The 24,389-nt window shown below is 43.2% G+C and overlaps 2 protein-coding genes across 12 annotated transcripts in view; one reads left to right on the forward strand and one right to left on the reverse strand.

Annotated features, from left to right (window-relative positions):
* The window catches only part of LOC125881094 (circadian-associated transcriptional repressor-like), a 30,223-nt gene extending 21,973 nt beyond the window's left edge, over nucleotides 1-8,250 (forward strand). For 4 of the 5 annotated variants that reach the window (XM_049564094.1, XM_049564084.1, XM_049564103.1 and 1 more), the window contains exons 5-6: nucleotides 3,428-3,542; nucleotides 5,800-8,250. In XM_049564094.1, coding sequence (XP_049420051.1) covers nucleotides 3,428-3,542; nucleotides 5,800-6,177 — 493 coding nt within the window. In that variant the 3' untranslated portion in view covers nucleotides 6,178-8,250. The remainder of the gene's footprint in view (nucleotides 1-3,427; nucleotides 3,543-5,799) is intronic. The other variant, XM_049564111.1, reaches the window with a different exon arrangement.
* Nucleotides 7,997-24,389, reverse strand: part of herc1 (HECT and RLD domain containing E3 ubiquitin protein ligase family member 1) — an 82,812-nt gene continuing 66,419 nt past the window's right edge. For all 7 annotated transcript variants that reach the window (XM_049563521.1, XM_049563512.1, XM_049563498.1 and 4 more), the window contains exons 59-79: nucleotides 23,590-23,736; nucleotides 23,286-23,387; nucleotides 23,031-23,204; nucleotides 22,075-22,374; nucleotides 21,918-21,983; nucleotides 21,687-21,812; nucleotides 20,694-20,832; nucleotides 20,362-20,543; nucleotides 19,055-19,210; nucleotides 18,341-18,463; nucleotides 18,153-18,255; nucleotides 17,236-17,405; nucleotides 16,560-16,698; nucleotides 15,932-16,101; nucleotides 15,459-15,628; nucleotides 15,042-15,207; nucleotides 14,861-14,937; nucleotides 13,085-13,337; nucleotides 9,753-9,905; nucleotides 9,029-9,334; nucleotides 7,997-8,750 (exon numbers count right to left, since the gene is read on the reverse strand). In XM_049563521.1, the coding sequence (XP_049419478.1) occupies nucleotides 8,565-8,750; nucleotides 9,029-9,334; nucleotides 9,753-9,905; nucleotides 13,085-13,337; nucleotides 14,861-14,937; nucleotides 15,042-15,207; nucleotides 15,459-15,628; nucleotides 15,932-16,101; nucleotides 16,560-16,698; nucleotides 17,236-17,405; nucleotides 18,153-18,255; nucleotides 18,341-18,463; nucleotides 19,055-19,210; nucleotides 20,362-20,543; nucleotides 20,694-20,832; nucleotides 21,687-21,812; nucleotides 21,918-21,983; nucleotides 22,075-22,374; nucleotides 23,031-23,204; nucleotides 23,286-23,387; nucleotides 23,590-23,736 (3,408 nt within the window). In that variant the 3' untranslated portion in view covers nucleotides 7,997-8,564. The remainder of the gene's footprint in view (nucleotides 8,751-9,028; nucleotides 9,335-9,752; nucleotides 9,906-13,084; nucleotides 13,338-14,860; nucleotides 14,938-15,041; nucleotides 15,208-15,458; nucleotides 15,629-15,931; nucleotides 16,102-16,559; nucleotides 16,699-17,235; nucleotides 17,406-18,152; nucleotides 18,256-18,340; nucleotides 18,464-19,054; nucleotides 19,211-20,361; nucleotides 20,544-20,693; nucleotides 20,833-21,686; nucleotides 21,813-21,917; nucleotides 21,984-22,074; nucleotides 22,375-23,030; nucleotides 23,205-23,285; nucleotides 23,388-23,589; nucleotides 23,737-24,389) is intronic.

Consider the following 24,389-nt stretch of genomic DNA (forward strand, 5'->3'; position numbering starts at 1 on the left):
TTTCGACATGCTATACTACCACTACTCTACTCTACTCTACTATACTATACTATACTATACCATGACATTTCTTGACATACTACACTATGACTTTTTTCGACATGCTATACTATGACTTTTTTCGACATGCTATACTATGACTTTTTTCGACATGCTATACTATGACTTTGTTCGACATGCTATACTACCACTACTATACTATACTACTATATACCATGACATTTCTTGACATACTATACTATGACATTTTTTGACATACTATACTATGACTTTTTTCGACATGCCATACTACCACTACTATACTATACTATACCATGACATTTCTTGACATACTATACTATGACTTTTTTCGACATACTATGCTATGGCTTACTATACATACTATACTACCACTACATTTCTACTCTACTATACTACTATACTATACTATACTACTATATACCATGACATTTCTTGACATACTATACTATGACTTTTTCGACATACTATACTATGACTTTGTTCGACTTGCTATACTACCTATACTATACTATACTAGTATATACCATGACATTTCTTGACATACTACACTATGACTTTTTTCGACATGCTATACTATGACTTTTTTCGATATGCTATACTATGACATTTTTTGACATGCTATACTATGACTTTTTTTGACATACTATACTATGACTTTTTTGACATGCTATACTATGACTTTTTTGACATGCTATACTATGACTTTTTTGACATGCTATACTATGACTTTTTTCGCCATACTATACTATGACTTTTTTGACATACTATACTATGACTTTTTTTTGACATACTATACTATGACTTTTTTGACATGCTATACTATGACTTTTTTTGACATACTATACTATGACTTTTTTTGACATACTATACTATGACTTTTTTTTGACATACTATACTATGACTTTTTTTGACATGCTATACTATGACTTTTTTTGACATGCTATACTATGACTTTTTTTGACATGCTATACTATGACTTTTTTCGACATGCTATACTATGATGTTTATCGACAAACTATACTATGACTTTGTTCGACATGCTATACTATGACATTTTTTGACATACTATACTATGACTTTTTTCGACATGCTATACTATGATGTTTATCGACAAACTATGACTTTTTTCGACATGCTATACTATGATGTTTATCGACAAACTATGACTTTGTTCGACATGCTATACTATGACTTTTTTCGACATGCTATACTATGACTTTTTTCGACATGCTATACTATGATGTTTATCGACAAACTATACTATGGCTTTTTTTGACATGCTATACTATGACATTTTTTGACATACTATACTATGACTTTTTTTGACATGCTATACTATGACATTTTTTTTGACATACTATACTATGACTTTTTTTGACATGCTATACTATCACTTTTTTCGACATGCTATACTATGACTTTTTTGACATGCTATACTATCACTTTTTTCGACATGCTATACTATGACTTTTTTGACATACTATACTATGACTTTTTTTGACATGCTATACTATCACTTTTTTCGACATGCTATACTATGACTTTTTTGACATGCTATACTATCACTTTTTTCGACATGCTATACTATCACTTTTTTCGACATGCTATACTATGACTTTTTTGACATGCTATACTATCACTTTTTTCGACATGCTATACTATGACTTTTTTGACATGCTATACTATCACTTTTTTCGACATGCTATACTATGACTTTTTTGACATGCTATACTATCACTTTTTTCGACATGCTATACTATGACTTTTTTGACATACTATACTATGACTTTTTCGACATGCTATACTATGACTTTTTTGACATACTATACTATGACCTGTTTTTACATTTTTTAACATACAATATTTTGACATTTTTTATGACATTATTTGACACACTATACTATGACCTTTTTGACATACTATACGATTACAGTTTTCAACATTCTAAACTAAAACATTTCAGACTTCAGAATATTTATTGTACCCTTGGGTAAATTCAGTTTACAGTGAGTGAGTCATCTCGTATTGTGAACACACACAACACCCCAAGACAAGACAAAGTGACGGCAGTGCTGAGGCTAAAAGAACAAAGAGGACGGCCCCAAGATAAAAAGCAAAATAAGTTAGAAGATCAGTAGATAAAAAGGCCTAAGAATGTGTCAAACCAAGCCAAATGATAAAGATGTGCCATTCATAAAAACAAGATAAAAGAAACAGTACAAGAAATAAATACATAAGTTATGTTACAGTTTCTCTCACTTGTTAATAGCACTGATGGCTGCTGGCGCAAAGCTGTTTTTGTAGCGTCTGGATTTACAAGCAGGTACTGTGAACCTCCGACCTGATGGGAGCAGCTGAAACTCACCATTAAGAGGGTGGGAGTCATCTCTTACAATAGAGTTAGCCATCCTCTGTAGCTGTTTAGCATACAGGGATTCTGGGTGAAGCTGAGACTCTCCAATCAGCTTGCTAGACCATTTCACGATTTGGTTTAAACAGTTTTTGTTTTTTAAGGACACGTTTCCAAACAATGAAACAAGACAGAAAGATAAGACTGATTCAATAAAAGCATGATAAAACAAGGTCAGCATGGTCCTGTCAATGTTAAAAGTGGACACTTTTCTCAGAAAAAACCTTTTTGTACACAGCTTCGCAGTTTGCCTCAAAGTTCAGTTTGTTGTCGATGACAGTTCCAAGATATCTGTATGTGTTGACACACTTCACTATCTGACCTTTTAAAACTGTGGCCTCTTGATTTGAAGCCCTGTTTTTACCAAAGTCAGTGATCATGTCTTTTGTTTTGGAAATGTTCATCTCAAGGAAAGATTTACTGCACCAGTCAAGAAAATCATTAACCACTGGGCCATGGCTCGTGTCATTGTTTTTCAGCAGGCTGACAATAACTGTGTCGTCTGCGTACTTTAAAATGGTTCTATCCTCTCTGCTGCTGCGGCACGTGTTTGTATAGAGGATGAACAAGAGAGGAGACAGCACACATCCTTGTGGGGAGCCATTTTTGACACAGTATTCTGACTTTTTTCGACATACTGTATACTATGACTTTAACATGCTATACTATGACATTTCAATGTCAAAAAATTATCATAGTGTGTATCGTAGTATTACTCACTTAAACACATTGTGTTTGTCCTTGATCTCCAACAAATTACTTGCATGTGTTTCCTCCCTTATAAAACATTCATAAAGCTAATTGTAATTTCTTTAAATCCAGCATTATGTATTTTAATGTTTACCAGCTGCAGATGTCGTCTCCTGTCTTGTAGTCGCTGGCACATTGCAGCACAATGTCACCTGTACATCAGTTGAATAATGTGAAAGTATTGGCAGCAATGTGTCCTCGTGTATCTGAGTACATCTTCATCCTCTGTTTCTCTGTCTCTTGTAGCGGGCGCTTCCTCAGCATTATACTGAAAATAGAAGAAATGCTTCACAGTTGGTTTCCTCACATCAGACCAAACCTGACTGTGACAGACGACTGCACTCCGGCCAAAAGGCAAAAGGTAAAGATGTTCACAATAATACAAGCACACGAAACACAATTCTGATAACTGATTGATAATTTCAGCAGCGTTTAAAACAAAACTTCACAGCTTCTTGGACTGTAAATATTCCTTTGAGGACATTTCATAGATGATTAATGGAGACTGAAATATGTCGATCAGTCTGGGAGGAAAGTAGTCACTGAAAAATAAACTGCTGCACAGTGAAGTTTATGTGTTGTTTATGGAGCATGTCAGCTGGGAGCGATGTGGCTCTCATGGTAAGAGGAGAGTCAGATTATGTAACAGAATCCTGGAAGAGGACAGCTAAAGTATTAATGTGTTTTTACTGGAGATGATTTCATCGTTTCATAAGAAGAGTACAGGTCACATAATGAGGGGGAAACCAGAGCGGCCTCGCACAAAGAATGTGCTGAATAAATCCACATTTGGAGACGGAGGATGTCGTGGGATTCACAGAATACAAACCAAACAAAGAGTCAGATTCCTGCTCCTCTCAGTTTCACAGTTTTGGCTAAAAATGGCCTGTCAGTCTCAGAGTCACCAAAAATACATGGTGTTTTCTTGGAACAGGTTTTTTAGAGATTTTGCTGAAACACAGGAAGGCTGCAAACCTCAAGGTCACTGTGTCCTCAGCCAAACTAATCATCATGTCCGCTGATTGGAGGAATCTCACCACAGACTTTTAACTGAATAGGCAGGTGACTGACACTGGCTCGTATGTAACAAGCGTCTCAGAGGAGAAAGCGTTTCCTAACTGGCAGGAAATTCTCAGTGATGTGTTTTTGGTCCAGTTATCTGTGGGAAATGGACGCTACTTGTCTGGAGAGACGACTCTACTTTCAGCACACTAAGAGTGAAGAAAAGGGCGTTCCCACACACTGTCCCTTCACTTACAATGAACGTTATTAGATAAACAACATTTTGCTCGTCAGACAAAACACAGAAAACTTGAAAATATATTTAAGGGTTGAGAGGAAAATCGATACAGCATAGTATCCTGATATTTTGTGAGGCAATATCGTATCATCACACAGTGCCAAGTATTGTTTTTATTACATAAATGATTAATATTACAAATACAAATTAAACTTTTGGTAGCCGACTGGAATAATAAACTGCTGTTGCTTTTTCTGTCCACTAGATACATTTTGCTGCAAATAAAATGATTGAAGTGAGATGAACAAACTGAAAACTTTATTTTCAGTTTAAAAAAAGGCAGATTGCAATTTACTCCAGGAGTAATATCATATCATGATTTCAGTATGGTGATAATATCGTATCATGGATCCTCTGGTGATTCCCACCCTGATACATATCAGTATCAGCTACTGAGGCTTTTTTTCCCCTACAATCAGGCTCCACCTCACCATCTGCGTCGCCAATTTCCTGTCGCCAAAATGTTGGTAAGCATGGGTCAGAGTTTCTCCATCAAGTCTGTTTTCATACGTCACAACTTTTTACAGGCCTCTTTTTGTGTGTACACAGTGTGTGTGAGACTCCTGCTGATTGAAACCAGTAAGAACACTGAATAAAGACGTTTCATGTTAAAAAAAAACTGAATGTCTCCTTCTGGAGCCAGCGTTTGGTTTGTTCATTCTGGGCTACTGTAGAAACATGGTGATCTCTGTAGACGAGGATCTGCTCCCTGGAGGACATTAACAGAAATAGAAGTCTGCAGTTGACAGGAGGTGTGACTGAAGAGAGGAGTGAGACAGTGAGACAGTGGAGGAGAAGAGTGAGACAGTGAGACGGTGGAAGAGAGGAGTGAGGCAGTGAGACAGTGGAGGAGAGGAGTGAGACAGTGGAGGAGAAGAGTGAGGCAGTGGAAGAGAGGAGCGAGATGGTGGAAGAGAGGAGCGAGATGGCAGAAGAGAGCAGTGAGACAGTGGAGGAGAGGAGTGAGACAGTGGAGGAGAGGAGTGAGACAGTGGAGGAGAGGAGTGAGACAGTGGAGGAGAAGAGTGAGGCAGTGGAAGAGAGGAGCGAGATGGTGGAAGAGAGGAGTGAGACGGCAGAAGAGAGCAGTGAGACAGTGGAGGAGAAGAGTGAGACAGTGGAAGAGAGGAGTCTGTGATTTCTAAATCATGCAACATGTGTGCAATAAGAGACATGTAATAATAATGAGACTGGAAACAGGTCACGTGTCGTCTCAGTGTTGATAATTCTCATTATAAATTGAAGCTCTTTGTTTAATGTGTTGTGACTGTGATGATAATGATGATGATGATGATGTCATCTCCCGTCTCCTCTGCAGCAGCATCACAGCAGTGCCTCCCCTCCTCCGCCCTCTCCGGTGTCGCTCTGCTCCTCCGACTCCTCCACTCACCTCAAGTGGCTCCACACGTCCCCCATCTGCTCCCTGAAGACGCCTCAGTCCACGCTCACCCAACCCGCCTCCTTCGCTTCCCCTCCGCCCACACGCCGCAACCAGGAAGTGACCCAGGACAACTCCGTCTCCTCCAGCACTGACTCATACTCAGTGCCCCTGCGCCGCCGCCTGGGTGCTGAGCCGCGCCTCAGCCGAGGGCCGCTGCCCTACAAGATCAGCTCGCCGTGTCTGGAGAGACTCCTGCAGGCGAAGGAGAGCATCATCACGCCGAGGACGGTGGGAGACGGAGGCTGGTTGTGTTGAGAGAGAATGCTGGAGGTCAGCGGCTGATCTGGGGTCAGATCAGGCGGGATCTCATCACTCCAGCTTCCACAGGAGAAACTACAAGGCCTTAAAAAAACGCATGTTTCAATGTCTTCTACATCTTTTTTATTTTGACTCTGCAGCTGAGGTGGCGTTCGCTCCGACCTCAGGTTCTCCAGCAGGAAGTGACGCAGACGGGGCCTCGACTGGAACCACTGGTGTTGATGACGGCTGACTTTCAGGACACTTTGAAAGCGGTCGTGTGTGTGAGGACACGTCAGAGCTCTCAGTGGAGTTTCCACTAATATTGCAGTTGGACGGAGTTCATGTTGTAACGAGGTCACAGGTTTAAACGATGATGTTGGCAGACTGAGCGAACACGAGTCTGGAGCTCTGAGGTTCTTCTGAGAGCACGGATGAAATCTGACTGAAGACACATGAACATCTGGAGAACCTGAACACTGACACTGTTTGATCTGCTCCTCTTTAGGTTTTAATGACTCCTCTACCTCACTCTGACATCACCAGTCTGACCGCACAGCCGCCACCGCTGTTCGGTAACAACACCAGAACTCTGACAGGAGCAGAGAACAGCAGCGTTCCTTTCAGATATAAGAAGGTCTAATATTGTTTCCAGTACTGAGATATATCAGGATGTGGCAGAGTCACATTTAAATGAGCTTAAATCTACAGTTTGTTTTTCAGAGAGATTGTAAAGGTTTCATCAGCACAGAACGATTTGATCTGAAACTTTGATCGAGCTCCTGGTTTTCATTGATCGATCAGTTTGCCTTCAGGCTGGTGAACATTCAGGACGTCAGTGACAGTAAATAAACGGTGACGGTGCCTGTGAACATTCAGATTTGAGTGCTGTTATGAAACCCAACAGTCACAGGGACCCCAGAACCCTCGACACAGTTTCAAAGAGAGGTTTGGATTTTGAATTAATTTCAATACGACACTCACTGGACTCAGAGGGAGTTAATCTGTCGCTGTTATCTTTTAATTTGTCTCCACACGAGCTGCAGAGATTCTGTCTCAGTGTCCTTGTGTTGTGTGAGAGGAATATGTCGCCCCCTTCAGCTTCTTGTTTTTGGCTGATCCAGCCTGTTGAATCAGTGACAGCTTTCAGATCTGGATTGTGTGGTTAATGTGCTAACTGGCTAACTAGTGTCAAGACGCTGTTCCTGTTCCCCGTTTTGAATGACAACTAAAGACGACCGCTGTCTGCTGGTGTGGAGTTATTTCCTGTCACACAGGTGCAGAAGCACGAGCTGGCTGGCTGTCAGCTGTGGTCTTTGCAGTGTGTTAACATGCAACTTTTGGGCCGAGACACAGGCGACATGAAGTGACAGTTTTCATCACCGCTAGTTTAAAGTCCATTTGGTGCATCTGAGCGACAGCGACCACTGCGTGACCGAGTATTTTTACGCTTCAAGTCTGTGTGTGTGTGGAACTACAGCAGGTGTTTCACTCTGGGCGCTGCTGAAACACAGGTGGCCTACACTCAGTACTGTCCCTGAACGCCTCCTGTAGACAGTGTGTTTGTTCAAATTAAAGTGACGCCTGTCACAGCGACTGATGACTCTTTAAAGTCCATGTGAGCGTAGTATGAAGACAGAACTTAAAGTCCAGACGTGTCTGACATGAGCAGCCGCTCTGACCTTTATGTACATAGTGGGGTTTTTTTCATCACGGTTTTGTTCTCTCTGAGGAGATGGCCTTTGTCATATTTTGTACTTCTGATAATAAATAAATGTGATGTTTGCTTTCTGACAGGAAATCAGTGTCTGTCGTTAATCACCAAACTGACAACACATCAATTCTGCAGCATTTATTGTTGTTTTTTGTATGCTTCAGGGAAACTCGGCGTCGGCAATGAAAACAATAAATATGGATATTATGCAAAACATTTTCCTAATGAAGCATTTTACACAATGTACAATATTCTTTTTTTCCTCCAGCGCTCGCTTGAATATTCTATACACATTTCCAAACAAATAAACAAACCTCCATGCAGAAACCCTGAAAATGGGATGTGGAGTAATGAGCAAAAAAAAAAAAACACTAAATGCACTTCTCGTGTGGATTTTTGTGTTATTTAAAAACTGCTAATAAACCACGAGGAGAAATGAAATCTGTGCCGTTTGAAATACATAAAATGATTTAAAAAGTGGCCCGTCAGCTCAGGAGTTCCCTACGACTGGTGCACTGATGACCAAGCATCTGTGTGTGTGTGTGTGTGTGTGTGTGTGTGTGTGTGTGTGTGTGTGTGTCTGTGTGTGTATGTGTGTGCATGTGCATTCTCGTACAGTCCGTGTGTGTGTTCAGGTAAAGTCCGTGTGGCCGCTTGTTGTTTATTCATGTGTGCGTGTGAAGTGCCTGTGTCAGTAGTCCGTGTCGGAGCCCTCCGCGTTGTCCACGTTTCTGGAGAGCATGTAGTTGTCCATGTCGATGGAGCGACAGTTGTTGATGGCGTAACGCAGCCGCTCCGCCATGACGGCCTGGCTGGAGTACGGAGGCAGACGCAGCTGGAAGAAGCAGGTCTGAGAGGTCGGCAGGCTGTCGTACGGCTGCAGAGGATAAAAACACACACAGAGGTACAAACAGTTATCGACTGATATAAAGGCTGTCCTGACAGACAAATGATTTCCTGTCTCTGCTCTGTCATATCAGGTATGAAAAGACAACGAAATGCCAAAAAATAATCCTAAAAGAAAAATTATAACTACAGGTGTGAATGAGTCTCTGTGTAAAACCTGTTCCTGAGTGAATTAAGACACAATTCAAATATAAACTGGCCGTATTGTTGACCAACACGCAGCAGGTTAACGTCTTCGTCTTCACTCACCCTGTCCACCTTCATGATCTGAAACCTCTGAGAGATGTCGGCCGTGTTGGCGGGCAGCCTGGAGCGTCCGGAGACGAAGCGCATGAAGAGGACTCGCTCCTCGTTGGAGAACTCCTCCAGCGTCTGCCAGAACCACTGCACCAGGGAGTGCTGCTCATCCACCTCTCTGTAGCGCACCACCTTCTTCAGCACGTCGCAGCAGATCTCCGGCATGCCGCACACCATCTGCTCCAGCTGCTTGGCCGTCAGCAGGGAGAGCAGCGGCACGGGCACGATCCACGACATGCCCTCACGCACTGCTGCCACCTGACGGAGGAGCAGGGACAGGACGGGGGTTAATGTTTGAGCTCAGGGTGGAGGATGAATGTTCTCCTGACTCATCACTTCACTCACATTACAAAAAGACACAAAACCCTTTCTGATGAACACACAGAGAGTTGGTTCTTTTCGTCTCTGAGTTTTCAAAGGAGCTGAACAGAAATTTGTTTCAGGTGCTCAGAGCACTGACTGAAAAATGACTATAAATATATGCACAAAAATGTTGCCTTCATTCTGAAAAATAATATTCCTACGAAGCTGTTGACACGACCAATGAAGATCAATGTTCCAGTAATATTCCTGTTTCCATGCAGCCGTGTGTCCTCTGATCAGAGTGTTATTTCATAATGACACGGACGTGTAGTCGTGCTCTGCAGCGCTCAAACCACACACACTGTTCACGTACCTGTCGATCGATCTCATGCAGCCGGTACTCGATGGCTCTTTCCACGTACTCCTTCCTGTTGGAGAAAGTGAGCGGGATGCTGTTTCCTCCGGGGATGATGGGAACCATCTTTCCATCTGCACTCTGCCCGACAAACGAATCCAGAGGAATCATCTGAAACACGGAACACACAGAATAATTAGTTCATTTAACTGTGCTGACGTTAGATGTGTTAGTGTCTCTGGGTCCACACGGCGTCTCTTTCTCAGCACCAGCATCTTTCTTTCAGTGGTTCCCAGTGAGGAGAGAGTTTATATGGCTGCATGCAGCCACCTGGAGAAAAAGCGCCACGCTCAGCGTTTATTTATTTTTTTAAATTTTTTTTTTTCAGAGCACTTAGTCTTTTTTGTGCTTTAATTTCTATCTGTTATCAACTCACTGACCTGATAAACAACAGATTAGAATGTTCAGCAACGATCAAAAGTGTTAATACATTTATAATTTCAGCTCGATGGTGATATTAATCATGAGTGTCTTTATTCTATCTTTGAAAGTGGAAACAGAACTTTTCAGCTCCCTCAACTCTGTGATGACGCTGTCATTATTCTGTAGCATCACATTCTGCAAACAGCATTTGCTTCATAACAACAATCTAAATCTTTTCCTACTTTATTAATTGTGACCCAGCTGTGACTGAACTACAGGAGACATTTTACAGTTGGACTCTGATGAACCAACTGTGTCGCAGACCCTGATTCTAAATCACCTCAAATCTATTTTGGCTTCTCTGTAATGATGTTTCTTGGTACTCCTCAGCAGATCTTAACACTGATACTGAATATCTACAATGAGATATATAAGCGTGGCAGATTTACTGGTCTCTGGTCAGTACTTTCTCTCTGTTGTCAAACAAAACCAGAGAACCATAAAAGTTACATGGAAATGTTCGATGTTCATCCAGAGCGGTTCTCCTCAGCAGCTCTGCCATGTTTCCCTGAACTGCTCTGTAGAAGCTTCCTGTGAATCAAGAACGATTCAACAGATCGGCTTCAGAAACTGAAATGGATCTGATCATTTCTTCACTGTCCTGGAAGCAACGACAGACCATAATATTAATATGATGGTAAGACATCTGAGAGCTCATCTGGCAGAGTTCAGACCAAAGCCAACAGAGCAGCAGATTCTCTCCCACTCTCCCTCCTTCATGCCAAAGCAGCAGATGCAGCCCCTTCCTCTCCTCTCCTCCCTCGGCCTGGCTGATGGAGCCGGTGCTGTGGCTCCAAACCCCCCCTTCCTCTCAGAGTCTGGGAGCGGGGCCAAGTCTCTGGCAGGCAGGATATGCTGCATCAACAGCGGCCCTGGCATTCCTGCAGGCTGGGGCTTACACTGCAGGGTTGTGTCAGGTTGTTTGGACAGAAGAGGGGCTCTCTGTGGGGTCTGGCTGCTGGTGGTGGTGGTGGTGGGGGGGGGTCTGTATGTCAGTACTGGTCTGGGCCTCGGTCCTGCTGAGGCTTTATCAGCTCTGGGAGAGAGCACAGTGTGTACCGGAGCAGGAGGAGAGGCAGAGCTGCAGGTCTTTGTGCTTCAGACTGGTTACAGAAACATCACTGTCACTGCGCTCTCGGCCAGTTTGATTCAGGGAGCGTTTGGTTGGTTCACGTTGGACCGTGTCAGCTATAAACAGGATTTACTCTGCTGGCTCCTGTTAGCGCTCACTGGGCGTGGTGCTGCCACGGTATGTGACATCATGTGAACCTTGTTCTGGTCTGTGACGGTCCAGTCGGGCTCTGGGAATCAAAAACAGGCCGGTGAGGCTTTCTAGCAGCACGCGTGTGACTCTGATGAATCAAACGTTCACATGGTGGAGGAGGTAAACACGCTGCCCGCGCTGTCAAAACAATTATCAGTCACTCTGTGAGCCTTTAAGATGTTAATGATGACTTTGTGCTGTTGGAGGATCACATTAAACACAGAGTGATGAGGTGAGTGTGGATGAGAGGGCGGAGGCTCTGTGTTTAACTGGTATTTACTGCTGAGGTGGAGCGACACTGATTCAGTTTTATATGCAATAAAATCTGATTCATGAATCTCATTCTCCGTCATAAATCCAGTCTGTGTGTGTGCACATGTGATGTTTGACTTTCTGTACATTTCCTTTAAACCATATTTCTAATATAAGATATTTTTAACTGTGACATGAAATCAGAGAGATACTTTAACTTCTCTCTCCTCTGTGAACCTGCCTTTCTAAGGTCAGGTGACGTGACGACAGAGGAGATAAAAATCTTTTAAAGATGTTTAAATACCACTCACACTGAGCTATCTGTTCTTTCATATCTGGGTCTATTAGACTCCTGTTTTCTTTCCTTAAATGAAATATAATGATGAACTGTTATATTTTGGTGGTTTGAGTTGAAGGTGTGAGAAAGAATAGTATCAGTAACATTGTTAACACTGTGCTACATTACAGAGAAATACAAACCGTACTAATGAACCTTCATTAATATAGGCCTATATTTTATCTCCAAGTGCACGTCACACACTGAGCGAGCCGCCTGTTAATGACGCTGTGGGCTAATGGGCATGTAGCTACTTCCATGTTTCACATGATACGTCATGTTTGTAGTCGACCAATGAAGTTTACATATCACCTTGGGTTGAAGTAGGGTGTAGAATTTAGTGACACCTCTCTTCTTCTCCTCTTCCTCCAAGTTTTGTGTATTAAGTGTGTAGGCCTAAAATATTGTCTGCGATGCAGACGTAAAGCTCTGAGCAGCCCTACGCTAAAATGATCAACCACAGAGTGATTATCTGCAGAATAAAGTAAAATATCTGCCAGCTGTGATTGGTTGGTCCTCATCACATGACACGCAGTGTGCACTGCTGCATTCCAAAAGTTGAACTGTGTTTAACTATCAGCTGTTGCACCCTAAAAAATAAGCTCTTGGGAACACTTGTGCATCATGACGGCATCACTCTTGCTTTTGAGCACACCTTCCAAGTGTCTACAGTGACAACGATGAACATGAGGACACAAACACGCAGCATGTGTATGGACCCTCAGACAGGAAATGTATTTAACTGCAGTAAAAAATGAAACTGATATTTCTGTGACAACTGAAGTCTGATAATTACGTTGAAGTATCTTGATTTATTTTATTTACCTCAACAGACTGTTGATGTTTTATATCTTAAAACAGTTTCTCAACTGATTTTCCAGTTCATTTACTAAAATATAAAATCAAATATACTATCACTTCACCCACTCACACCTTCCATAAAACAATGTGAAAACCCACAACCTACAAACTGTGACCATTGTCACCTTCACGAGAATCAAAAATGTTTCCCACCTCATGGAAATTCTCCTCGGTGATGCCGCTGTCTTCAATGTGAAGAATGCTTTTGAGCGTCTGCACATAAAGGAGGTCGACCTCCTCCAGGTCCTCCAGCAGCAGGGGGATGCAGCACAGCTGTTTCCACACCAGCGGAGCCAGGTGGAGGTCCAGGGGCTTCTTGGTGCGGATGGCCACGCCCATCAGGATGCCCAGGAACTTAAACTGGAGCATGTGCTCATCCAGGCAGGCAGACGGGTTCAGGAGGAACCTGCACAGATATATTGTTGGATTTATATTTGTTATCACACAAATGAGTTGAAGACGTAGAGTCAGGTCAGGCACTGAGCGCTCTGATGGAGCTGGAGGTTTGAGGACATCTTAATTACTTACATAAATGATTATGTGTACATGTTTCGAGGACATAAACTGCATTTGGACTGTTGACTGTGCTACAGGAGAATTCTGAGACATTGTTTGTCCTGATGCTGTAACACTGTTTTGCTGCTGTAAAGTGAAAACACTTTTGAAAGCTCAGTTCACCCTGAACATAAACAAACTGTCATCCAACATAATGAGCTGAAACTGGACAGTAATCTATGAAGATATAACACTCTGGGGCTTCAGTAACAATATTTCAATATGTCTAACTTCATGAATATGACAGGTTTTGTTCTTGTATCCTACAGTTTATCTTGAAAATCTAATTAAAGCTGCATTTTTCACAGCGGGGGGTGAAGCTTTGTGTGGAGCTGATTTGTTTGACTCGATGTTTCAGTCAGAGGTCTGTAAAGGGAGGAGCTGAGAGACAAACTGACCTTGACAAAGTTACAAAGATAAAAGGGACGGCTGCAAAAGATCAACGTGCAAAGACAGTGAACATGCCACAGGGCTGCAGCCCACGAACCCGCAAAGTCAGAAAATCTGATATATTTTACATTCTGTCTTTGTTTATTTATTTACTCCAAACCAAAGAACATCATGATCCCGTGCTGTTTGTTTCTTTTATCAGCACTGGAGTGAAGCGATGCATTAACAAACTGCCATAAAATAAGTTCTCATCAGTATCATCCTTCAAAAGTAATGTCATAAAGACAGATGTGTTCTTGGCTCAGGTCCTGATCACACAGAGAGCGTTTCAGCAGCTGGAGGCTTTTTTGAAATTGTTTTCAATGAGAATGATTTTTGCTCGCTGTTTTTGTGCTGCTACGCGCCTCGTGTTTCTGCGCTCTGGGTGCCTGCTGTTTTGGCCGCAGCACTCTGAACTACTCGAACTGAAAACACTTAAACTCAGAGCAGAAAAGAGCCCCTCCGTCATCTTTGATTTTTTCCCCATTGTCCAATGGGATGATTTGGGAGGCGGGGCTTCTGCGGTTGTCACGACACGCTCAGCAGGACCAATGGACTTCCTGTAGTTTGTTCTCATTTTTGTTTTGCTAGGCCTGATGATAGACAGCAGGTTGTCAAACTGCCCCTGAGTCATCCTAAAATCTGCCTGTAAGCGTCCATGATGGAGGAGAAGCTCCTGGACCAACTGGTGGTACTCCCCATGATCCAGCCTCTTTTTTAGGGTCTCATGTACCCACACAGATCTCTGTTTATCTGCTGACAGCCTCTCACCCTCAACCAGAGCTACAGACAGCACCCTCTGCCTCAACATGGCAGCAGCTACACACTGATTACTGCGGGATACACACAATAAAATAAACGGTAGATTGATTACACGGGTATGTTAGGATAAGGAGGTGGCAAAAACCAAAAAGGTGCAGCAGGTGTGTTTCCTTGTTTCCTTACCTGTCTCTGTTGTAGCCGACCTCTGCTGTGGCGTTGGGTGAGGGGATGAGCAGGTCGACCACTCCCGTCTCCAACTCCTACAAACATGTTTACAGAACAATCATTAATAAATATCTCTGTACGCTGACACATCCAATCACAGCCTGGCTTCTCAAGACAAACAGGACAGGTGTGTCTGTACCTGACACATCTCTGTGATGGTGTCATCAAAGACCCCTCCGGCGTCATCAGCCCCCTCGCCTACAAGTTTGACCTTCCAGGCTCTGGAGGGCAGTCGGAGGTCCGAGGCGTTCAGCTTCACAACCTGACGAGCGATCTGTACGAAGATGGGTTTACATTTCCGTCCTCTGCACAGAGTTCACGTCCAAAAGAGGAAAAAGGAACAGTGAGTTAAACCTACTGAAGCAACACGTCAGAAGATTTTCATTGACCTGCAGGATTGTGCAAAACTAAGAAAAGCTCCAACCACGATATACGAGGGATAATGCAAACAAGGTGTCCATCTTGGAAACCTTGTCGGACATTATCCCTTACATGTGTGTGTGTATATGTGTGTAGGTATTCAAACTGGGGAACGTCTGTATTATGGAGTACTGACCGTGTGGAGATCCGTTTGACGGTGATCTGGGGGCCGTAGTTTTTGCCCTGCACCATGGTCTTGCCAATGGAGCGCACCATGGGCAGAGTGTACACTCTGGGGGCCAGCAGGGGCCTCAGCTGGCCCTGAACGATCCCCCAGGTACCAGCGTTATAGTGGGACGTACAGCTCTGCAGACGAACATTTACCATCATTACCTTCTCAGACACAATGTGTGAAATACATTTTACTGCCTTACATATGTGAAGCTTAGTTCCTTTCTTTTATTAAAAATGTTCAGTTTGACATTTCATGAAATCTGCACAAGTGTGATGGAAAAATACATTTTTATTTCGTCCTAATTTATAGCCACCAATACCATGTGCTCAGAGCAAAGACACCCTGATCAGTGTTTGAAGATCGGTATTAAATTCTACAATCATCAGATGACCCTGAATCTTTGATGAGCTCCTCACTGCCTCCTCTGTTCCTACCTGGTTGTTGGGGCTGAGGTTGAGCAGCCTCCACGAGGAGTACATGAGGTCAGAGAAGTGGTAGAGGAGTCGCAGGCGAGCCCTCACCGCCTCGATGCTGACCTCTTTCAGCCCGCTGTACTGAGGAGGCACCGCCACAGGGAGACCCAGCTGGAGAGGAACCGACGAGCCTGAGGAGGTGAAGGAGGAGAGAGTGAGACACGTTGACCATGAGGAAGAGAGGAGGACAGAGCAGGAGTTTGTTATAACAGGTGAGGAAAAAGAAAATTATATTTGCAAATGCAACAAAACTTAACTTGGCCTTCATAAATCACACTGAGCACACAGCTCTGAACGCAGCAGGTAAAAAGTGTATTTGTGGTATTTTTAGTATAAAAATTACTTGTTAAAAAAAGAAGACTGAGCAGCGTTCAAACAACAACGCATTAAATTCCTCAGTGTTCACCAAACGACGGCGGTGCCTGTCTGACAACAATGTGCCTCACTCAGGTATTTACTACACATCCAGCAGCTCTGCAGGAAATCTGACCTCTAGGGTAAAGTGTCTGCCTGTTAGACAGCAGCGCCATGACAGTGTGTATGTGTGTGTGCGTATGTGTGTGTGTGTGTGTGTGTGTGTGTGTCTAACCTGGCGCTCGAGGCGGCACACAGGGAGCCGTCCATGCAGCGCTGTGGCAGCGTCCAGCAGAGATCTGGTGGATGTTTTTACCCTGCAGCGCCGTCGCCACTGTCGGTTCTCTGACGTGGTTGGTGTGTCCCAGACCAAGCTGCACGGCAAAGATACAGCTCAAAGTTACAGGAAGTAATAATTCATAGTAACTTATCTCCCAAATTAAACATCAATTAATTATTTAAAATAAGAGAAAAGTGTGTATTTAAACTGCTGGAACATTTTAGAAGGAAAACAAAGCACAAAGAAACATTTGTAAATGTTCACTGATTTCAGTCATTGAATACAGATCAGCTCAAAGGTCGACTCCATCTGCATTTTGTTTTTAATGGAAACACCCACTTAGCTGGTTAGAGTGCTGATATTAATGATGATAACAGAACATGTTAGTTTGGACTTTTAGAAGAGGGGTCATTTCAGTGCTTCTCCCTGGTCAGTGTAATATCCTCCCTTTAAATCTAGAATAACAAGATGCACTTTTTCAACTTGTTGATCACGGCACCAGATTGTGATCCGATGGATGAACTGTGCTCCATTTCTGTTTCACTGAATGTCACTGTTACTGTATAACATGACAGACAACCTATCAGTGTGTGTGTGTGTGTGTGTGTGTGTGTGTGCGTCAGCAGGTTACCTGGCCCTCAGAGTTGCTGCCCCAGGTGTAAACCTCTCCCGTGGAGGAGAGCACCAGAGTGTGTTCAGCTCCCACAGCCACGTCCTGGATGTGGATCCCCGCCAGAGCCGGCACCAGCTGAGGTCGGTTGTGGTTCCTGGCTCGACCTTCTGGCAGACCTATAAGGCGGTCTGACGACAGGGGAGAGGAAAAATATTTTAATATGTTTAAGACAAAAAACAACAACACACAAATCACAAATCATCTCAACCTCAACATGACCTTTATTGTGAAAACACAGCAGTTATGTTGGTTACAAAAAAGTTTTATATAATCAGGGAACATGGAAAAACATTAATAAAAACCAAAGCTGCCCAAATATAACTATGAATATAATACCGATCATTATTAAAGCTGAATCTGCTGATTATTTTCTCAGTTGATTGTTGAGTGTAAAAACGTTAGATAATAGTGAAAACGCAAAACTAAATACACTGAAATCCGATTTTATAACTGGCCAACAGTGTAGAACCCAAAATATTCACTTAAGAATGATACAAACCAACAAACAGCAGAGAGTCATCACATATCAGAAGTAAAGTTTTGCCAAAAAGGTTTCACATTCAAATTAACAATAAAAGTACTGCAGACAGCAAGAGACAAAACTGTGTGCTGTAAAAATATTCACTATATGTTGAAATAAAGCTGAAGAGCTGTGCAGTTTTTAGGGGCAGTAGCTGTGTGCAGAAATGTGACAAAGGTTCACAGTATGAGGTTTAAAACTAAAGTGAGATGATGAGAAGACCATCAGATACTTGGATTATTTGCTTGGCTGATTAGGTCGACTAATCACTGCAGTCCTGATCATTATCATATTAATATCATTATCATATTAAAGATCAGTGGAGGAGTAAAGAAAACATCAAACCGCAGCGTACCTTGACCAAATGTGTAAACTTTGCCATCTTTGGTTAAAGCCACAGAGAACTGAGTTCCACACGCCACTTTCTTGATGCCGATTCCACACAACACGTCCACTTTCTGAAGAGTCAAATTTCAAAATAAACCTTCACTAAATTTACTCATAAACATGAAGCAGTGGACCTCACAGAGCGACAGCGCCTACCTGAGGCGAGGACTTGGCTGTGGAGTTCCCGAGTCCCAGTTTTCCGTAGTCTCCGTCACCAAACGCCCAAACCATCATCCCGTCAGCGGAGACGACTAAAGTGTGGTTCAAACCACACGCCACCTGAGGAGGGAAACACACGGAGACATTAACTCTGACAGCTCGTCACTCAGATGTGTTCACTGCTTAAAAATACTCCAATGGTTACGAGACTTTGCTCAGGTGTCCAGTTTTTTGGGTGTTTGTGGATACATAACATACACATACTGGTGTGTGTGTATATGTGTAGGTCTTTGTTTTTTGTTGTTAAAATCAATAGTTAAAGATACTGTTGAAAACAATAGTCAAATGAATGTGGAAAAGATACGACTGTGCTGATGTCTCTAAATGTCTGAATTGGGAATATTTCAGATTGACATATGTAACAAATATCATTTAATTTAATGTCTTTTATTATGTAAGTGCCTCATATCTCTCTTTTTTATTTATCTTTAATGGATCAGTCATGTTTTCTTCTTGAGAATATTTGAACAAAATAATGTTACATAAATAAACAGTCAAATACTGACTGTTTCTATCTGTAGTCCTGTTTATGAACATTGTATTTGCACCATACAAACTTCAGTATAATAAAAATAAATAAAAGAGTCTGCAGAGTCGTTAAGTAGATGTCACCGTCTCCTCTCAGTAAGTTCCAATATTTTCCTGTCTTACCTGTCCGACCTGGTAGCCCTCCAGAGCGGTGACCTTCTCGGGCAGCTTCTTGTTGGAGGTGTTTCCTAAACCCAGTCTGCCGTAATCACCGTTCCCAAACGTGAACAGCTTTCCGTCAGCTGTTACCACCGCTGAGTGTTTGAACCCACAGGACATCTGAGGAGTAGAGAAAAGAAGAACATGGTGACAACAGCTTCCAAACAAACAGCGAAATCATTTATTATTATCAGGTACCTGTGAACTAAATGGTGGACTGCAGACTTTTACCAGAACTGAATAAAATCCCTTTTTACCTCCACAGAGGAGCTCATGTTTTTGCTTTTTTCCCCAGTCCCGCCAGGATTTTGGGGCTGTTTTGGGGGGAATGTTGCAACCTGAAACACCTGATTTCAAGGCAGCTTTTCCAAAACAATTTGCATGTTGCAATGTTTATAAGTGTTTTTTGCAATGAAAATGGCAAATAAGCTGCGATGCCATCTCAGATTTGGAGCCCATTATTATGAGCATTGACTTTTTCCCACAGAATTGAAATCTATTAGCGATGGTGGTGGTGAGGGGGCTGACAGCTGTTGCTGCTGTTCCACACAGCGCTGAAGGAGCATCTCTGTGAGAAGCTCTCTTCCTGCTCTCTCTGCGTTGTTAGCATGAGCTAACACAGCAGCAGCAGCTAACATCCAACACATCGAACACTCAGCAGTGTAACAGTCCTAACAATCTCACACCAACACTGAACCGGTTCGATTCAGTCCTTAAACCTGTTAATGACCGTTGGGTAATGTTAGCCGTTCGATGCTAACAGTTAGCCCTGTCACTGTGTGTGTGTTTGGCTCTCTCCTCCCAGATGTGGAGCTCACACTCCTGCAGCAGCAGTCTCATGATGAACAGAGAGAGTAAGAGAGAGCTTATCAATACGCCGCCTGCAGCTCTCCAATGAAATGAGATTTTACATGTTTTAAAAAGTGAAATTTGTGGTAAAGTTGCACTGATTAGAAAAAGTTCATGCAGAATTCAGCAGTACTGGCTGAATTTGTGTTAATTGTTGCGATCACAGCATCTTAACATCCTGGAGGGGCTGGTTTATTTGTCTGTTGGCAGGATTATGGAAAAACTGCTGGTTTTATTTTCATTAAACTTCGTGGCAGGGTGCAGCAGCAGGAAATAAATGTAGTGGAGTGGAGTCATGGGGCGGATACACAGATTATTTTTTTCCTTTGGTTAACATTGTTGGCCTTATGAAAAGTTTCCACTCTCCTCTAGTTCCTTTGTCCATTTTGTTCCTAAACAGTCTTGAGGAGGAAAACACTGACCTGCACCACTTCCTCTCCTTGCAGCGCCTCGATCTGCCTCGGTCGGCGCTGGCGGTCGCTGTTCCCGTGGCCAAGCTTGCCGTAGTCGCCGTCGCCCCAGCTGAACACCTCACCGCTCTCCGTCAGAGCCATGGAGTGACCGTCACTGCCACAGGATGTCACCAGCTGAGTCACAACAAAACCTGAGAGGCAAAGAGACGACCACATGGTCAGGGTGGAGGTGACACATGATGATGTTACTGAAGAAGGTCACTACAGTTTAAAATAACATGACTTCAGCTGGTCTATCAGCCGCTACAGTGATGCATCATCAACAGTGTGTACAGTGGCACCTTGAAGAGCTGAGATGACGGTGAGAACGTGCAGGTCGTCAGAGTTTCCCTGACCCAGACGGCCGTAGCTGCCCTCGCCACAGGCCAACACCGTCCCGTTAGGCTGGATCACAAAGGTGCAGTTCTGACCACACACCACCTGACGGAGGAAACAAACACAGGAAATGAACAGTAGTTACATGCTGGTGGGATACAGCAGCTGAACAAGAGGAGAAAGCACCACATTGTACGACTCTATAAAACAACAGGGATCAAATGTTGAAGCTGGTAAAAAGCTTTCTGTGCTTCAGAACTCTAAATTCATTAACTCCAGCGATTTAGTATGGCCAAAAGACATGCATGTAATTGTGACAGATTATACAGTACAGTCAAGTCATTTTTATTTATGAAGCCCAATATTACAAATCACTGATTGACTCAAAGTGCTTTACAATCTGCACAAATAAACATCTACACTGGTGATACTGAGCTCCTGACCCGTGGGCCAAATCTTTTTAATTCACAATGAAAATAAAGTGATTCACACTTTGTGGCGTTTTTTGTACTCTGGGTGTAAATGAGGTCTCACAGTGCATAAAAAAGCAACAAAATAGAGCTTATTTACCCAAAAACAGTGCCGGGGAGGATACATTGAACCCCGCCTAACAGAGGTCTAAACCCTGAATGTCTTTAAATCCTTTAAACGCTTCTGCCTACACCTGATCTGAGCAGTGCTGCTGTGACTGGATTTAGTGGATGAGTGATGAAACAAATGTGGTAAGGTTGAAGAAAGGTAATTTATTCATTATATATACTGATAAATATTACTCGTATTTGTTTAATAAGGGGCCCCAGGCCTCCCGTCCTTTTGCAAAAGTGGCCCCAGGTAAAGCAGGTGAATATCTCTGATCTACACTGTATGAATAACGTGTATCCTTCACTCTTGATGTGATCACAGGCAGCAGGCCGGAGTTTGGTGGATGTAGTTAATAAAGACCCGACGTGTCTGCATACCTGTTGAGCCTGAGAGAAGGACGGGGCGGTGGTTGGCACCAGGATGTTTCTGCCGGCCTCTGCCAGCTGGCCGTGTCGCCCTGCACCCCACAGATACACATCACACTTCCCCCCCAGGTGCCAGTCCTGCAAACACACACACACACACACAGATAAATAAAGGGGTAATTATCACCAGAGTCTGAGAATGAACCGCTTATTGGATCTAATCTGGGCGTCAGTGTGAATTACCTCTGGTCTGGAGGTGGCCCAGGACATGATCTGTTCATCCATACCAGACGCCCATTTACTGTTGTCCTGAAGAACAGAGCGTAAACACTGTTATTAAATGCAACAGGAGGTTATTATAAAGTGCAGTTTCAACATTTTGAGCCGAGGCCTCCCTCACCATGAGCAGAGCCATCTCATCTTTGGGCACAGGCTCCAGGTCGGGAACAGAGAACGACTCGGAGAAGGTGGCGCCTCGAGCGAGAGCCTCCGCTGCCTTGACTGTCGTAGAGAAACAGTCCAACCAGGCCCACTCGCTGGCACACCAGACGGCGGTGCCAGACTCTGGTGGGCAGTGTCGGAGGTGAGGCGGTACAGGGGGGCGACACAGGAGCTGGTCCAGGTGGAGACCCACGGCCAGGGAGGCCAGGCACTGCATGTAGGGGCTGTGGACGAGCTGCTCCCCACAGACGACGTGAGGCTGGAAGTTTATTGGAAAAGGAGACATGAGAAATGTCTGCACGATGCTCCACCGTTTAATGAGCAGCCACGGTCATAAAGAGCAGCAACACGTTATTATATCTGCACTTCATAGTTCACACACTCAGTCTGCCTCAAAAACACATTTTCCACCTGTGATGATGATGATGATGATGATGATGCACCACATGATGATGAAGAGTCTGCTTACATCAGACGTACTGACACACAAACACAGAGACTCAGCGACACAGTGAGACAGTCTGACCTGATCGGACTGGATATAATGTGTGTATTCATATATGGAATTTATGTACTGCAGAAAAAGGACGTGTGCTAACATCAAAACAAAACAAACACACAAATGCAGGTCAAGGTTCAGACCGACTAAAAAGACTTGTGGATTGTGCGTCTGCAGTTGTGTATATTGAAAAAATAAATCCTAATTCAGACTTCAGACTGTGAGTGTTTGATGTCGGAGCTTCTGCTGAGCACAAATCACACATCCAAAAACTTCTCAAAACCGTTTCCAGCTCTCAACGCTGCGCTGACAGTGTGTTCATATTGTGTTTGTTCTATATAAATCTTCAGTTGGACTTTTAGAGAAAATTATCATTTAAATGTCAGTAGACCCATTCATCTGAAATGTCTGTGTACCTTCTCGTAGGCATACTGCTCCTGCAGCATGACGGGCAGTCTCTCCAGGAAGGCCCTCATGCAGGGTGCCATGTTGAGACCGACCACGCCCTGCTTCTTCAGAGCGGTGCGGCAGGTGGCCAGCACGTGGCTGGATGCCATGAACTCTTTGGAGCAGTTAACGACCAGCACATCCTGGAAACGAAGCAGACCAGAGCATTAATAAATAATCATTTCAGAAACATGGAAAAATACGCATCAGGTGAAACGCCGTACCTTGGACCTGTTGGAGCAGACAGCGACGCCCACATCTGGGATCCAGACGATGTTCTGGATCGCACCTGAACCGGCTACTACTGTCTGAAGCACCGACCCGTCCTGTTGGACACACACACACACATAGAATTACAGTGAGATCTACAACGACAGTATGATGAGTGTGTAATGAATCATTTGTTCTTTTCACCTCTGTGCCAACATCTGTCTCTCTGTGTATCTGTGTGAACTGTACCTGCAGTACGTTCATACATACTGTGTGGGTGTTTCCACCTCCATCTGTGTGTGTGTGTGTGTTTCTTACCCGCAGGGACCAGATGTTCATGAGGCCTCCGACTCCTCCAGATGCCAGAGCCAGACCATCGGGGCTGAAGGCCAACGTTCTGACTGGAGTGATGTGGCCTTTCAGCTGGAAAACACACGTCGCTCCGTCTCCTGACCACCGGGAAGACTGCGACACAGAGACCACAGGTGAGTGGAGGAACACCTACGACTCTACAGTATGTGCTGATTTACATTTTTGTGGTTTTCAAGTGAAGCTTCAAATGTCTGTTGCCATATTTTATGACATCATTACCCTAAAAAAAATTAATCATCAAACAAAATTCTAATTTTGAATAAAGTGATTCATCAGATAAAATTAGTCTTCTTTTTTATTGTATCAACTTTATTTAATTAATAAATATAAATAAAAAAATTGGATTGAAGAAGAACTCTGAAATTTCGGAGATGATAACATTCTCTTCTTTCAATACATTTTGACCTTTGGACTTTACAACGCCCTGGAGTTATTAGAAATGTTCACACGAGTCTGAAACAATCCTACGCAGCCACCTCTGGAATCTAATTCTACAAATATTATGATGCTAATAATGTTAGTGTCGTTTTATTCTATCTGCAACTCTGCCAAAATACTGAGTTTAAACAGAATGAATAAACACGGAAAACAAAAACAAACGAAGCTTGAAACTACTGGGTATCAGCCCTGAGAGAGAGAAAAAACAGCATGACACTTTGGTTTGAATCTGCTGGTGTGGTCATAAATATTTAGAAGCTGAGGCAAAGACCATTTAAATCAACATCCATCAAATATCCAGGAATTTA

The sequence above is a fragment of the Epinephelus fuscoguttatus genome, linkage group LG2 (assembly GCF_011397635.1).
Source record: "Epinephelus fuscoguttatus linkage group LG2, E.fuscoguttatus.final_Chr_v1".
Taxonomy (NCBI): Eukaryota; Metazoa; Chordata; class Actinopteri; order Perciformes; family Serranidae; genus Epinephelus; species Epinephelus fuscoguttatus.